The sequence below is a fragment of the Desarmillaria tabescens genome (genome assembly GCF_030435595.1).
Source record: "Desarmillaria tabescens strain CCBAS 213 chromosome Unknown EV420scaffold_26, whole genome shotgun sequence".
NCBI lineage: Eukaryota > Fungi > Basidiomycota > Agaricomycetes > Agaricales > Physalacriaceae > Desarmillaria > Desarmillaria tabescens.
In genome coordinates, this window is record NW_026848325.1 from 370,105 (window position 1) to 383,161 (window position 13,057).

A 13,057-nucleotide genomic window follows, 5' to 3' on the forward strand; every position below is an offset into this window, starting at 1 on the left:
TGATAGCCGCCTCAAAGCGAAACATGATAACAATTGACCGGATGCAGAATAAAAGCTGTCAGTACTTGCCCGATATATGCGAAACGAAGAGAACAGCTGGAACAGCATACGTGAGGAACGCCGGAGGCTCCACCTCGGACACGGCAAAAGGTTTTCCAAGGACCCAGAGCGAAGAAATCTGAGTGACACATAAAATCGTTGAAACACTACACCAGTAATTATCCACTAAGAATGTAGTATACATGACTCACTTGGATGCACACTCAGCACAGGCTTCCGCTAACCACCTGAGGAATCCGGATTGAAGAGAGCAGTTTGTGTAAAAGGTACAAGAAAATATATCTGATATTTTCGGCTGTCAATACTGAATAATTATGTGTGATGGAAAGCGGGGAGTGCTATGGAAAGAAGGATGGTATGTTGACACGTGGTCGCGTATGGTCACAGGTCTGAGGTTCCCACGGTCTGATGCGCTGCACTTCCACTTCCACTTGCAACCACGCGCTTCCCGCCATTCTCAGTGTAGTGCTCTTTGGCCCGCCTCTACTTGCTATCTATAATTATCGACTGATCACTCAACATTCTGGCTTTTCCATCCTTTAGTTTCGCTCGCCTTGAAAGAGACAAGTACAATCAGTGTCATCTGCCCCGGCTCTGGGCTGTTGTTCTCATCCTATGCATCTGCTCTTCCCGTGTCTCGCGCGAGCTGATATCTAGGAAAGGAACAATCGCTATGGCTACATCAAAGAGAAGAATAGAAGTGCTGGCCGATCTCAGGCCGATCCCAAGTTGGCTGAGTGGGCGGACGAGTCAAAGTCTGTCTTTATCACCGTCGTACACAGTGAAGACCATAGGCTAACCATCCTCTCATTTCCTGTCCCAAATCTTCACTATGACTACCGGCTTTTAATTGATGAGACGCGACTATGATTACAAGGTATTGTCAACTAATAATTGATTACACTCAAAACAATGCTAATGGATGCGTCGGATTAGCATCCAGTATCATAATTCCAGCAGAGTCGTTCGATTTTTTCACCCATGCGCGGAGTTCTTTTTCTCTGATAATGAGCGACGCAATTATTTGGTCAATCAAACCCATCGCCTCCGATTCAACTACGATAACTAGAGGACTAGTTCTCGTTGCGGGTTTAATATAAGCAACGGGAGTTTCGAGGTTACTCTCTGCATACAACTGTGTAGAGATGGATATTAGCCTGTACATGGAATCGGTGAATTGTCTCACCGCCAAGCGATGGACGACGTGGACCTTCCATAGGTATCGTCTGTATGCTGTTTCGATGACTCTGACCCGTCTGTATCGCAGATTAGCACCAAATTGTGGTTGTATTCAGGCAATACTTCACGTTTTATCCAGTAATCGCTCCTCCTTCATCCATTTACTGATCTTGATGGCCTTTCCCCCGTTCACGCTAGATATTCTCACCGTGTCCGGGAAAATCCCGTTTTCTTCAATGACCACGATGACTTTTTGTGTCGTAACATCCACAACCTCTGTTCGTGCGGTTGCCGTCTGCTTTGTCTGAATGGTATATGTGGGTTGTGAGTTCTTCAGTAGGGTCGCATTGAGGACACCATTACGGTCGAACTCGAAGTATGTCGGTGGTGATGGATATACGAGAGTCAAGAGTGAATCCATCGGATCTGTGGTTTCAGAGGAGAGATGTTCATTCTATCATTTTTATAAGTGCCAGGGGTATCCTCGGATCTGGTGAGCACAGCTTCAAAACCATTCACATGAGAGGGGATTGAGGCCATCATTCAGCACTCGACTTGATTCTGGACTGTACTGTTCAAACGCTGCACGGTCAGGGGAGGACCGTAGACGGCGGCTCAAATCTAAGGAAACCCAATGGTCCTATGCCAGACGTGAATAGTGTTGGGCAAGCCTCTAACGCCCCTCGTATTACTTTGAACAGCCAGCTTCGCTAGGTAGTAAATGTGGTCTATTCTGCTCAATTCCGACTTTGCTGCGATATTTGAAGTTTTCAAGTTGAAGACTAGAAGGAGTTTTTTGACAGAAAAAATGCCTGACATGTTGTAGTCATAGTAGTCATAGTCGAGCGCTGGTATGCATGATCCTTTATAACCGGCCATTCTTCGACTGATGTAGTAGTAAAACAGATACCGTCAATGTTCGGAGCTTGTTCTGTTAGCGCAGTTGCTGCAGCAGCCACATCACTCTTTGTTCAATCTCAACGGAGCCATAGCGTTAGCGCCATACAACAATCTAATCATGCTGCTTTTGTCATGACTTGGTCGGAGCCTTGCGCGCAGCGAGTTGCGAACTCCCTGCGTCTATTTTTGGCGCAAGCATTTCCGCAGCTCGGCCAAGTTCGGCTCGGCAAAATCTATGCCTATTATGGGATGATGATGATGATGAGAATTATTGCGAGCCGATTCGACTTTTGCTACGCCTTATATAAATTCAGCTCATGCTAAACTTTCGGCTTAGCTCGGACTAATGTTCAATACAGTAAACCTCACAATTCAAGCCTTGTATTTTTCTTACCAAATTTCAGCGTCTGCAAGGTCTCCATCGATTCAGCCCATAATACTGAGTTTTAGTCTGGCTGAGGTCCGCTGGTCCGGTTCGTTCCAGGTTCGGGCAGATTTTGCCGAACATCGCTAGGGTTTGGCCCGGTAGAAGCACGTGATCAAACACGAGGTCCTACCGTCCCGGGCCGGTTCAAGTCTGGTCTCGACAGCGGTAGCCTGTGGCGCTCCTTCTGCGCTTGAAACAGCCTTCGACATGGATGTATCGTGAATACCTTTGTTTCTCTCGCATTGTTGTATTCAGAGCGTTTCTTCTGTAAAGCCTACCATCACTCTTTTCAAGACCGGATTTTCTCAATTTTCCGAGTCGGGCTCACAGTGACATTTTCAAAGGATATTTGCGTATCGAAACGAGCGATGCGTTTATGCATCGTGTTCCGGGGTGACATTTGGCATCGCGTTGAGATAGGGAACGTCGACGGTGGAGAGGTTGGTACGGGAGGGTACCTGGTAATCCAGAGCAGTCACTCATTTTCCCTCTAACATGTCTCTCAGACTATCGGCCCTCCAGTGCTCAATGGATTGGCCTCTACAATTAGCATTCCAGCAGCGACTTCCGACTTTTTCTCCTCTGCGCGCAGCTCCTTTTCTCGGATAATGAACGACGCAATTATCTGGTCGATAAACCCCATCGCCTCCGACTCGACTACGAGAACTAGAGGACTGGTTCTCGTTGCGGGTTGAAGAAAAGCCACGGGTGTTTCGAGGTTATTCTCTGCATACAGCTAGGTAGAGATGGGTATCAGCGTATACGGAATTGGTGAGTGGACTCACCGCCAAGCGATGGACGACGTGGAGCTTCCACAGGTACCGCCCGTATGCTGTTTCGATGACTCTGACCCGTCTGTCTCGCAGATCAAAACCAAAGCTGTAATCATCTTTAAAAGTGCCGCACGTTTTATCCGGTAAGTGCTCCTCCTTCATCCATTTACCAATCTTGACGCTGTTTCCGCCATTCACGCTAGCTATCCTCACCACGTCCGGGAAATCTCCTTTAACTCGATGGACGCGATGACCTCTTGGGTCCTGATATCTATGATATCCGTCCGTGCAGACGTTGTCCTCTGCTTCGTCTGAATGCAGTATGCAGGCTGTGAGTTCTTCAGTAGGGTCGCGTTAACGACACTATTGCGGTCGAACTCGAGGTGTGTAGTTGGTGATGGATTTACGAGTGTCAACACGGAATCCATTGGACGTATGGTTTCAGAGGAGGGATACCCTGGTGTATCATTTTTATAAGCGCCGGGAGAATCCTCGGATCTGGTGGGCACAGCTTAAAAACCATTCACATGAGCAAAAGCTAAGGCCGTCGTTCAGCACTGGGCACCCGACTTATTTGCGGGCTATGCTGCTCAAACGATGTACCTCGTGTAAGAGAACGTTACTTCATTGGGCTAGTTGAATGCACTAAAGGCGGAACCATACCCCCAGCACCCTCGCTGTCTGTACAGCCCGCCCGAGGAGGATTGTAGGCGACGGCTCAACATAACCAAACGAAACCTAATGGTCTTACGCAACGGTAGAATGGACGTTATTGATGTTCGGCTTCGGACAGAGCACTTCGCTATAGCAAAGTAATCAGTTTCGCTGCACTTTGACTTCCCGAGTTTGCTGTTCCGCTGTGTGATAAGTATCCGAAGTTCCGAAGACCAGAGGAAGCAAGGGATGCTTGGAATGTTATATCCGGAATCAAGCGCTGGTATACATCCTTCACAACTGATCATCCTCCGACTGATGTACTGGTTTACGAACAGATCCCGTCGATGCTCGGAGCTTGGTCGTTAGCTCTGTCTCCCGGCGCCAATTCCCGCAGTAGAGTTACCTAGGACCCCCTCGGTTGTAACGGAGCCATAGTGCCGTCGCAATACAGCAATCCCATTAGGCTGCTTTGTTTACGACCTGGTCGGAGCTTGCGAAGTGCGGTGCTATGCATCGAAATATGCTGCTGAGTTAGGAGGTCTGGGGGGTCCCTACTCCACCCTAGCACGGGCCATTACAGATCACGGAAATGAACTTCGTCGGCGATACCGTGAGGTACACGGATTGCACGTAGAGACGCCGAGCAAAGGTTGCAGCAGCGTAGTTCATCCATTCTGCTTGTTTCGTGACCACTTTTCTTTGGGATCACTTGTTTGTGGCGTGCAAGGAAATTTTTTCGAAGAGGTAAATATCGCTTACTCCTTGTATGTTCAAGTCACCGATCTCACAAACTATTCGTGCGAAGGTCGCAAGTCCACCCGTATTATTCCGAAATATGAAGGCAGTATAGAAGACGGGCAACGCAATCTCAGCTCAGAATGATGTGGCCCTTTGCTCCAAGCAGTTGCTGACCAAAGAACAGGTTCTTGTGCGGATGAAGTGTACGTATCTTCCTGATTTACGTGAAATTTCGGTAGTCATTTGGGCCCAGTTATGCAGAAGTTTTCGGATGTTGGTTGAACCCGGCCTGCCAATGGCAGTCAACTTTCGTGTTGACGTCGTAGGAGGCTATACAGAAAACCCATTTCATTCGTCTGTATTTGGGCAAAGCTACTTTCGGGGATACAAAGCAACGTATATATGTGCGGTTAGCGGCATTTTACATCGATGACGATGGTCTTGCTGGGAGTGTCGGTTCGTCATTATCACCGCCTATCAAGAGTGATAGACCGGCTGCAATGAAGCAAGTCCCTGTGGCAAAGGATTCTTTGTTCCTGCCGAGCACTTGATGAACTTGACCGCTGAACACAAGGATGAGTGCGGAAGCAGAACTCGTCAGCGTCGGCAGTGTGGGAACTGATGTGAGTGGGCTTTTCTGTAAATTACACGATGCTGATCTTGATCCAGGGATACTATGATACTCGGGAATTTCGTCTGCTGACGATTAGCCGAACAATATATTGAATGACATCGACCATCGCTTCATAATTTTGATCGGCCTCATCTCTCCATAAGTCGTCATTTGCCCTATCTGTTACAGCACCGGTGAACAAAGATCATACACATATTCATAAACTGCCGGCCTTCAAGTCTCCACTGATATCACGGAGACATCGACTACATATTCTTCCTACCGCCCCGCTTTCAAATGCCGAACAAGGTTGAACTAAATGCCGTTTCTAATCGCGCGAAATACGGGCATCTACGTCATTGAAAGAGTACCCTATCTCTCGACAGGTTCACTTTTTTGATCCTCGGAGCCAATGAACAAGTCACTTCTCCTGATTTCCCGCGAGGGTGGGATGGCACTGCTACGGAGAAAGGCTGATGACATTTTTTAGCTGACGCCGTCGGATAAGTACCTTGTTGACGCAGCGTAATCGAGTGGTTCACCTGACATGGTCTTCCGTGCGATAACTCCTACACTGGCCATTGGAGATTACAGGAGACCATAAAAAACCGGGGGAGTGGAGTCCCCCCGAGTCTTCTTTCCTCCTTGGAGAAATGGCCTTCACACGTTGAATGAGATATGCACCGTCCCCCGCTCAGTCAAATGCCTTAACGTAGGTTTCGTTATTCAACGGGGCCGTTTCACAGAGGTTCTTACATTCGATCAAGTTCTTCCATCGATTATCGTCAGGTGGGCAGGCTCGTTTGGTACAATGCACTAGGCGAATCAATCTGCAGCTCCTTTGAGTACACTGGTACTGCTACTCGACGGGGCCGTCTTCAGAGGTTCTTACATGATCAGCTCCTTCACAGATCCTGAGGAGTTTACACGATGGACTCAAACGGGTTTATATATTTAAGTTCACTTGCAATGGTATCCTCTCAGCAGCTTTCTGCTGAAGCCTTGCGACATGCAGCCTACCCTATATTACCTCGTTCTTCCTGTGATTGCATACTTGCTCACCGTCGTTGCTCTGCGCCTCCGGAAACGCAGATCTGCGATTCGAAAGATTCGTGGACCGCCTCGTCCTTCATGGCTATTAGGTTTGTTTGTCTCGACTCCAACATCTGGGCTTTATTCTGACAGCTCGTTATCAGGTCATGAAGCGCTTCTGCGTAGTCGTCAGCATGTGGGCGACTTGGAAATGGAATGGTACCAACAATACGGCGCCATATACCGCACTGGCGGGTGTTTCGGGGTCAGCGCCTATCGTCTATATTTCATTGGAAGCTCTAACAGTCAGCACAGCAAGATATTTTGTCCGTTGCCGACCCTAAGGCATTGCAGTACATCTTCCATTCGTCTGGGTACAGATTCCCTAAGACAAGAGACGCCTATCGTTTCAACGAAGCATTCCTGGGGCAAGGCGTAGTCACTGTTGGGGGTATGCCAATGCGCTCCGTACTGCCAATGTTCGTTGTTTGATCGACGCTCTAGGTAACATCCACCAACGCCAACGGAAGATCCTTGGTCCTGCTTTTGCAGCATCCCAACTACGACTCTTTTTGACCGTCTTCCAAGCATCAGCCATGAAGGTGCGGAAGATACACGGGCTTCCACGACACTGACTCATCGGACACTCTAGCTTACAGAGATGATCAACGAGCACATTGGGGACGGCAAAGAGGTCAATGTGCTTCAGTGGACGAGCAAGGCTGCATTGGATATCATAGGCATTAGTATGATTTCATTTTGCACTCATAATCGTCAAAGACTCACAGCCGATTGCCCAGCGTCTTTCAGATACAAGTTCAATTCCCTTGACGGTGCACAAACTGAACTAATGGCAGCGCTTAATAATATCTTGTAAATGCCACCCGCTCTATTTGGGGTATGTCTTGCTGACACATTTTTCATAGCGGCGAAGCGCAGATGTGGCCGACAACATGGGAGCTTCTGTTTCCCGCTCTGTGGCGCATACTCCCGGAATGGGTACTTTTACTGCTCGAGAGACTGCCGAGCAGAGACACTGTGCGAGTGAAGCGCTTTAGAGACACTGCGACGAAAGTATCCAGGCCTATCTTTGAGAAACAGCTGAACGAGGTCGCTCATGATGCGAATCCAGCTGAGAAGGACGTTGTAAATGTTCTCGGTACGTAAGGCGTATCATTTTCATCAGACTTTACTTATGTTGGACTAGCAATGTCTTATCTTGCCGATGATAAGAAGAAGAAGATGACCGACATAGAAATCGACTCCCAGCTGGCGTACGATTCTTCCAACCCTTGTCTACTTCGCGTAGTCGACTGAATTTCGTAGGACATTTGTTTTAGCTGGCCATGACACCACTGCGAATACGATGGCCTGGCTTCTCTATGAGCTTAGTCGTCATCCGGAGGATCAAGCGAAAGTACGCGAAGAGATCGCCATAGCTAAAGCGAACGCTCCAGGAGCGCTCATGTCGAGTGATTATGATTCAATGCCTTGGCTCAACGCTGTTATTAAAGTGCGATGTCATTCCAGGATATCTTTAACTTTAACTGATAACGATTGGATCATTATAGGAAGTCCTTCGCCGTCATCCTCTTGCGTATGGCCTCCTTCGTGAGCCGGCCCAGGATGATGTTCTACCTCTGGCCGAACCTATCATTACTTCGGATGGGGCAGCATGCGCGGAAATTCCTGTTTCTAAGGGTCAAACCATTTTAGCCTCGGTGTATACCTACAATCAGTCAGTGCATTCTTTTTCTATCGAAAGCTGATTTTTGATCGTCTTATACTAGCCTCCCATCGGTCTGGGGTGATGATGCCGGAGAGTGGAATCCTCGTCGATTCCTTGAGGACCGCGGAATAAAGCAAGAATCTCTTGGGGTCTATGCAAATCTGTATGATTTTGTCTCTCTGATATACTAGCCCGCTGATTCCACCCCTTGACAGACTGACTTTCAGTAAGAAAGATATATTCTTTTTTGAGATCATTTGCTGAGTACCTCGCAACTACAGGTGCCGGTATCCGTGGTTGCCTTGGGTGAGTAATCGAAGCCTTAGCTATAATGGAACAGCTTCAATTTATTATTTCGTATCCATAGGTGGCGATTCGCGTGAGTATGCGCATGCTTGTCGAAAATTTCGACGCTCACTATTTCACAGCGTTATGGAGTTGCAATCTGTGGTCACGGAACTTCTGAACAACTTTGAATTCAGCATTCCGAAGGGAGCACCGGAGTTACTGCATGGTCCAGCGGGCCTCATTTTGATCCCCATCGTTCCGGGTAAAGCGAAGGAAGGACCACAGATTCCACTGCATGTTACTCCTCTCAACAAGTAGCTCTGCCACTGAGGCTGCTACGATGCTGACTCTAACTATGGTTCATGTATGTTTACGAGAATTATCACAGGCTGAAAGTTGTACCCTTGACTGGATAAATGGAACATTTCTACTTCTCAAGCAGGCGGAGTTTTGACACTGAGATCAATGACATAGAATGTAACGGATTCTTCTTCTGTTCCGCCTTGTCTTCATATTAATTATCCAGCGACAGTCGGGATTACTTCCTACACCGCAGCGAATAATGCGAGTTAGCAATTTGCTAAGCAGAATCGTTTTCGCCACTGGCTACTCCGAGCGCTCATCGAACTTCCCATTTTCGCTTCTACCTTGCTACGCTTCTGAAGCTTGAATGAAGACCCAGGCTACTTTTTTATGAGTCCAGCTATCTTTGCCATCAGCGATGCAAATTGTCATCGAAGAATTGGAGAGACGAGCGTCGATCTCTAAGGCATAGGTTTAGCTTCGTACCTACAACACCAACACCAACCAACACCTACAGATGCCAGTTTTCATACTATCCCACTATCCAGCATATTTCTTGATTGTTGCTTGCTCAACAAAATGGTAGTAGTGATGTACAGGGCCCGGCCTGGCCTGGCTTTTAGGGCTTGGGCTTGGCTTAAGGCGGGCCTGGCTTTCAAAATCACAAGCCCGAGCCCTGAGCCCAAGCCCTACCGGGCTCAGGCTTGGCTCGGGCTCAGGTCAGGGCTTTTAGTACGTGGTAGGAAGTTAAATATATTGACCTGTGTGACTGCATCGTGCGATAACAAATTTAGTCCTCAAATGTGCTATCGGCTGCAGCTTTGTCTTCAAGAAAGCAGTCGATGTCTAACACCCACTCCTTCGCTACATCCGCCTCTTCCATTACCTCCTCCTCAAGAGCAATGGCTTCTTCGAGAGCCTCCTCGGTTATCATTGAGCATTGTTCGTGGAAGTATTGGTCATCACTTCGTAGCGCATATTTGAGGAGCTGCAATGCTTCAACAATGTCACCACGTAGTCGGCTATGAAGCTTATTGATAGTGATGCCGCCTGCGGAAAAGACCCGTTCGCTCGAAACTGCCAATGATGCCACGATGGAGAGATAGTCGCGTGCAATCAATGCCCATATACAGGAAGGCCACAAGGCGTTACAAATTGAGCTAGATATAATGAGAGAAAGTCAAGAAAAATGAACCAGAGATGTACCCCCCACCACGTCACAAAGCCCGGGTCTAAGTCTTGGGCTCAGGCTTTCTGAATCCAAAGCCCAAGCCCGAGCCCTCTATAAGCCCAGTACCAGGGCCCGGCTTTGTAGGGCTTGGCTTGGCCTGGCTTTCGGGCTTGAGCCAGGCCCTGTACATCGCTAAATGGTACCAAACCGCTGTAGCGCACCACCCATGGCTCACTGTGTCCGGTACGGGTAGCCCGGGGCTTGCCGGTAGCGGCTGGCCATTTTCGTTTCCATCCTCTCTCTTTTCGAACCTCGGAGCTAATGATCTGGTTCTTCAGTACGCGTCGAGTACTTACGTGCTGATGACGTTTTCAGCTGACATGGAGGGCTGCGTCGGGCGCCGCTGACTAAAGCTTGACAAGCCCTTCGTTCGATGCAGCGTGATCGCATATGGCATGCTCTCTAGTGTGAGATTCGTATAAATGACCATTAAAGAATTTATTCCCATAGGACCAAGAGACGAACACAAGGCTGGCGAGTGGATTCCGCCGAGTCTTCTTCTATGGGAGAAGTGGCCTTCACACGTTGATTCTTGAACGGGATATGCACACTCAATCCAAACGTCTTCGCGTAAAGTTTCGTTAAGAATCTTCTTGAGAGGAAGGGGGGAAAGCATGACACAGCTACGATTACTGGGCGGGCCGTTTTCCAGAAGTTCTTGTTATCAACCGAATTCTTCGCAGCAGTTTCACACTCAAAAGGACTCACTTATAAAAGGCACTCTCAATGCCTTTTTTCTGCTCGAGTCCAGCGCCATGCAGTTTACTTTCTATCACTTCGTTCTTCCTGTCATCGCATATTTTCTCATCACTGTTCCTCTGCGTCTCTGGAAGCGCAGATCTGTGACTCAGAGAATTCGTGGACCACCTCGTCCTTCATGGCTGCTAGGTTTGTTTGCTTCGACTCTAATATCTGGGTTTTATTCTGACAGCTCGTTATTAGGTCATGAAGTGTTTCTTCGTAGTCGTCAGCATGTAGGCGACTTGGAAATGGAATGGTACCGACAGTACGGCACCGTATACCGCACTGGCGGGTGTTTCGGAGTCAGTGCCTATTGCTTATTTTTCATTGGAAACTAACAATCAGCGCAGCAAGATGTTTTGTTCGTTGCAGACCCTAAGGCATTGCAGTATATTTTCCATTCATCTGGATACCGATTCCCTAAGACAAGAGACACCTACCGGATCAACGAAGCACTCACTGGACGAGGCATAGTCACTGCTGAGGGTATGCCAAAGGGACCTGCGTAACCCATGCTTTTGTCTGATTGGCGCTTTAGGCAACATCCACCAACGCCAACGGAGAATCCTTGGCCCTGCTTTTACGGCTTCCCAACTACGGCTTTTTCTGACCGTCTTCCAGGCATCAGCCATGAAGGTGCGGCAGGTACACTGGCTTCCGCGATATTGACTCATTCGAACACTCTAGCTTACAGAAAAGATCAATGAGCACATTGGGGATGGCAAAGAGGTCAATGTGCTCCAGTGGACGAGCAAGGCTGCATTGGATATCATAGGCATCAGTACGATCTATCTTGCACTCATGATCATCAAAGTCATTTACAACCAACTTGCCAGCGTCTTTCAGATACAAGTTCAATTCCCTTGACGGTGCACAAACTGAGCTGATGACGGCGCTTAATAATCTCTTGTACGTGTGACCGGGTTTGTTTGGGATATGTTTTGCATACTTACCTTTCATAGTGGCGAATCTCTGTTGTGGCCGACAACGTGGGAGATCCTGTTCACCGCTCTCTGGCGCGTACTTCCGGAATGGGTGCTTTTACTGCTCGAACGGCTGCCTAGCAGAGATGCTATGCGACTGAAGCGATTTAAGGACGTTGCCACGAAAGTATCTCGGCCTATCTTCGAGAAACAGCTGAGTGAAGTCGCCAATGATGCGAATCCAGCTGAGAAGGATATTGTTAACGTTCTCGGTATGTGGGTCCTATTCTACTCATCGCACTCGTCTCTCATATCGAGAACCAGCAATGTCTTATCTCGCTGATGATATGAAGAAGAGGATGAGCGATATAGAAATCGACTCCCAGCTAGCGTAGGCATCTTCTATCCTTATATATTTCGGTTCTCTGAATTGAGTATGACAGGACATTTATTTCAGCCGGTCATGACACCACTGCGAACACGATGGCCTGGCTTCTCTATGAGCTCAGTCGTCACCCTGAGGATCAAGCGAAAGTACGCAAAGAGATCTCCATAGCTAAAGCGAAAGCTCCAGGGGCGCTCACGTCGAGTGATTATGATTCAATGCCTTGGCTCAACGCTGTTATTAAAGTGCGATGTCGTTCAGTTATATTTTGAACTTTAGCTGATGATGATTGGATTACTGCAGGAAGTTCTTCGTTGTCATCCTCTTCTGCATGGTCTCTTTCGCGAACCGGCCCAGGATGATGTCTTACCTCTAGCCCAACCTATCGTGACTTCGGATGGTCAATCAAGCTCAGAAGTTCCTATTTCCAAGGGTCAAGTCATTTTCGCCTCTGTGTATACCTACAATCAGTCAGCACATTCTTATTCTATCGAGGGCTAGTTTTTGATCGTCTTATACTAGCCTTCCATCAGTATGGGGGGACGACGCTGCCGAGTGGAATCCTCGTCGATTCCTTGAAGATCGCGGAATAAAGCAGGAATCTCTTGGGGTCTATGCGAATTTGTATGATATTTTCTCTGTTATATACTAGCCCGCTAATTCCGTTCCTTGGTAGGTTGACTTTCAGTAAGAACAATATATTTTTGTTTGAGATCATCTGTTGATTACCTTCACAACTACAGGTGCCGGTATTCGTGGGTGCCTTGGGTGAGTATTCGAAGCCCTAGCTATGACGGATCAACTCTAACGTATGACCGTTCGTGTCAATAGGTGGCGATTTGCGTGAGTATGGACCATCTTTTCAAATTCTTTGACCTTCACCACATTGTAGCGTCATGGAGTTGCAATCTGTGGTCACGGAACTTCTAAGAAACTTTGAGTTCAGCATTCCGAAGGGAGCACCGGACTTACAGCATGGTCCAGCGGGCATCGGCTTAATCCCCATCGTTCCGGGGAAGGCGCAGGAGGGATCACAGATCCCGCTCGTTGTCACTCCTCTCAACAAGTAGCTCTTTCG

General features: G+C 48.1%; 4 protein-coding genes across 4 annotated transcripts; 2 read left to right on the forward strand and 2 right to left on the reverse strand.

The window, feature by feature from the left end:
* Positions 1-1,045: 1,045 nt before the first annotated feature.
* EV420DRAFT_1240321 (uncharacterized protein) lies at positions 1,046-1,660 on the reverse strand (the record flags this gene model as incomplete). Its single annotated transcript, XM_060466622.1, has 3 exons — positions 1,046-1,195; positions 1,247-1,316; positions 1,368-1,660. Coding segments are annotated over 3 exons (513 nt in total), but the record flags the coding sequence as incomplete, so codon positions are not given.
* A 1,016-nt stretch (positions 1,661-2,676) lies between these two features.
* On the reverse strand, positions 2,677-3,767 carry EV420DRAFT_1694723 (uncharacterized protein; the record flags this gene model as incomplete). Its single annotated transcript, XM_060479394.1, has 3 exons — positions 2,677-3,302; positions 3,352-3,520; positions 3,553-3,767. The coding sequence occupies 3 exons, from the start codon at positions 3,765-3,767 to the stop codon at positions 3,069-3,071; spliced, it is 618 nt and encodes a 205-aa protein (XP_060328799.1). The 3' UTR covers positions 2,677-3,068.
* A 2,589-nt stretch (positions 3,768-6,356) lies between these two features.
* On the forward strand, positions 6,357-8,714 carry EV420DRAFT_1644928 (cytochrome P450; the record flags this gene model as incomplete). Its single annotated transcript, XM_060477709.1, has 15 exons — positions 6,357-6,489; positions 6,544-6,644; positions 6,695-6,830; positions 6,884-6,981; positions 7,032-7,125; positions 7,180-7,252; positions 7,306-7,538; positions 7,587-7,653; positions 7,706-7,892; positions 7,951-8,117; positions 8,170-8,271; positions 8,324-8,334; positions 8,390-8,414; positions 8,476-8,487; positions 8,537-8,714. The coding sequence occupies 15 exons, from the start codon at positions 6,357-6,359 to the stop codon at positions 8,712-8,714; spliced, it is 1,617 nt and encodes a 538-aa protein (XP_060328800.1).
* Positions 8,715-10,685: 1,971 nt separating this feature from the next.
* Positions 10,686-13,049, forward strand: EV420DRAFT_1644930 (cytochrome P450; the record flags this gene model as incomplete). The annotated part of the gene is made up of 15 exons (XM_060477710.1): positions 10,686-10,818; positions 10,873-10,973; positions 11,022-11,157; positions 11,210-11,307; positions 11,359-11,452; positions 11,508-11,580; positions 11,634-11,866; positions 11,919-11,985; positions 12,038-12,224; positions 12,283-12,449; positions 12,502-12,603; positions 12,656-12,666; positions 12,723-12,747; positions 12,811-12,822; positions 12,872-13,049. The coding sequence occupies 15 exons, from the start codon at positions 10,686-10,688 to the stop codon at positions 13,047-13,049; spliced, it is 1,617 nt and encodes a 538-aa protein (XP_060328801.1).
* Positions 13,050-13,057: the final 8 nt, after the last annotated feature.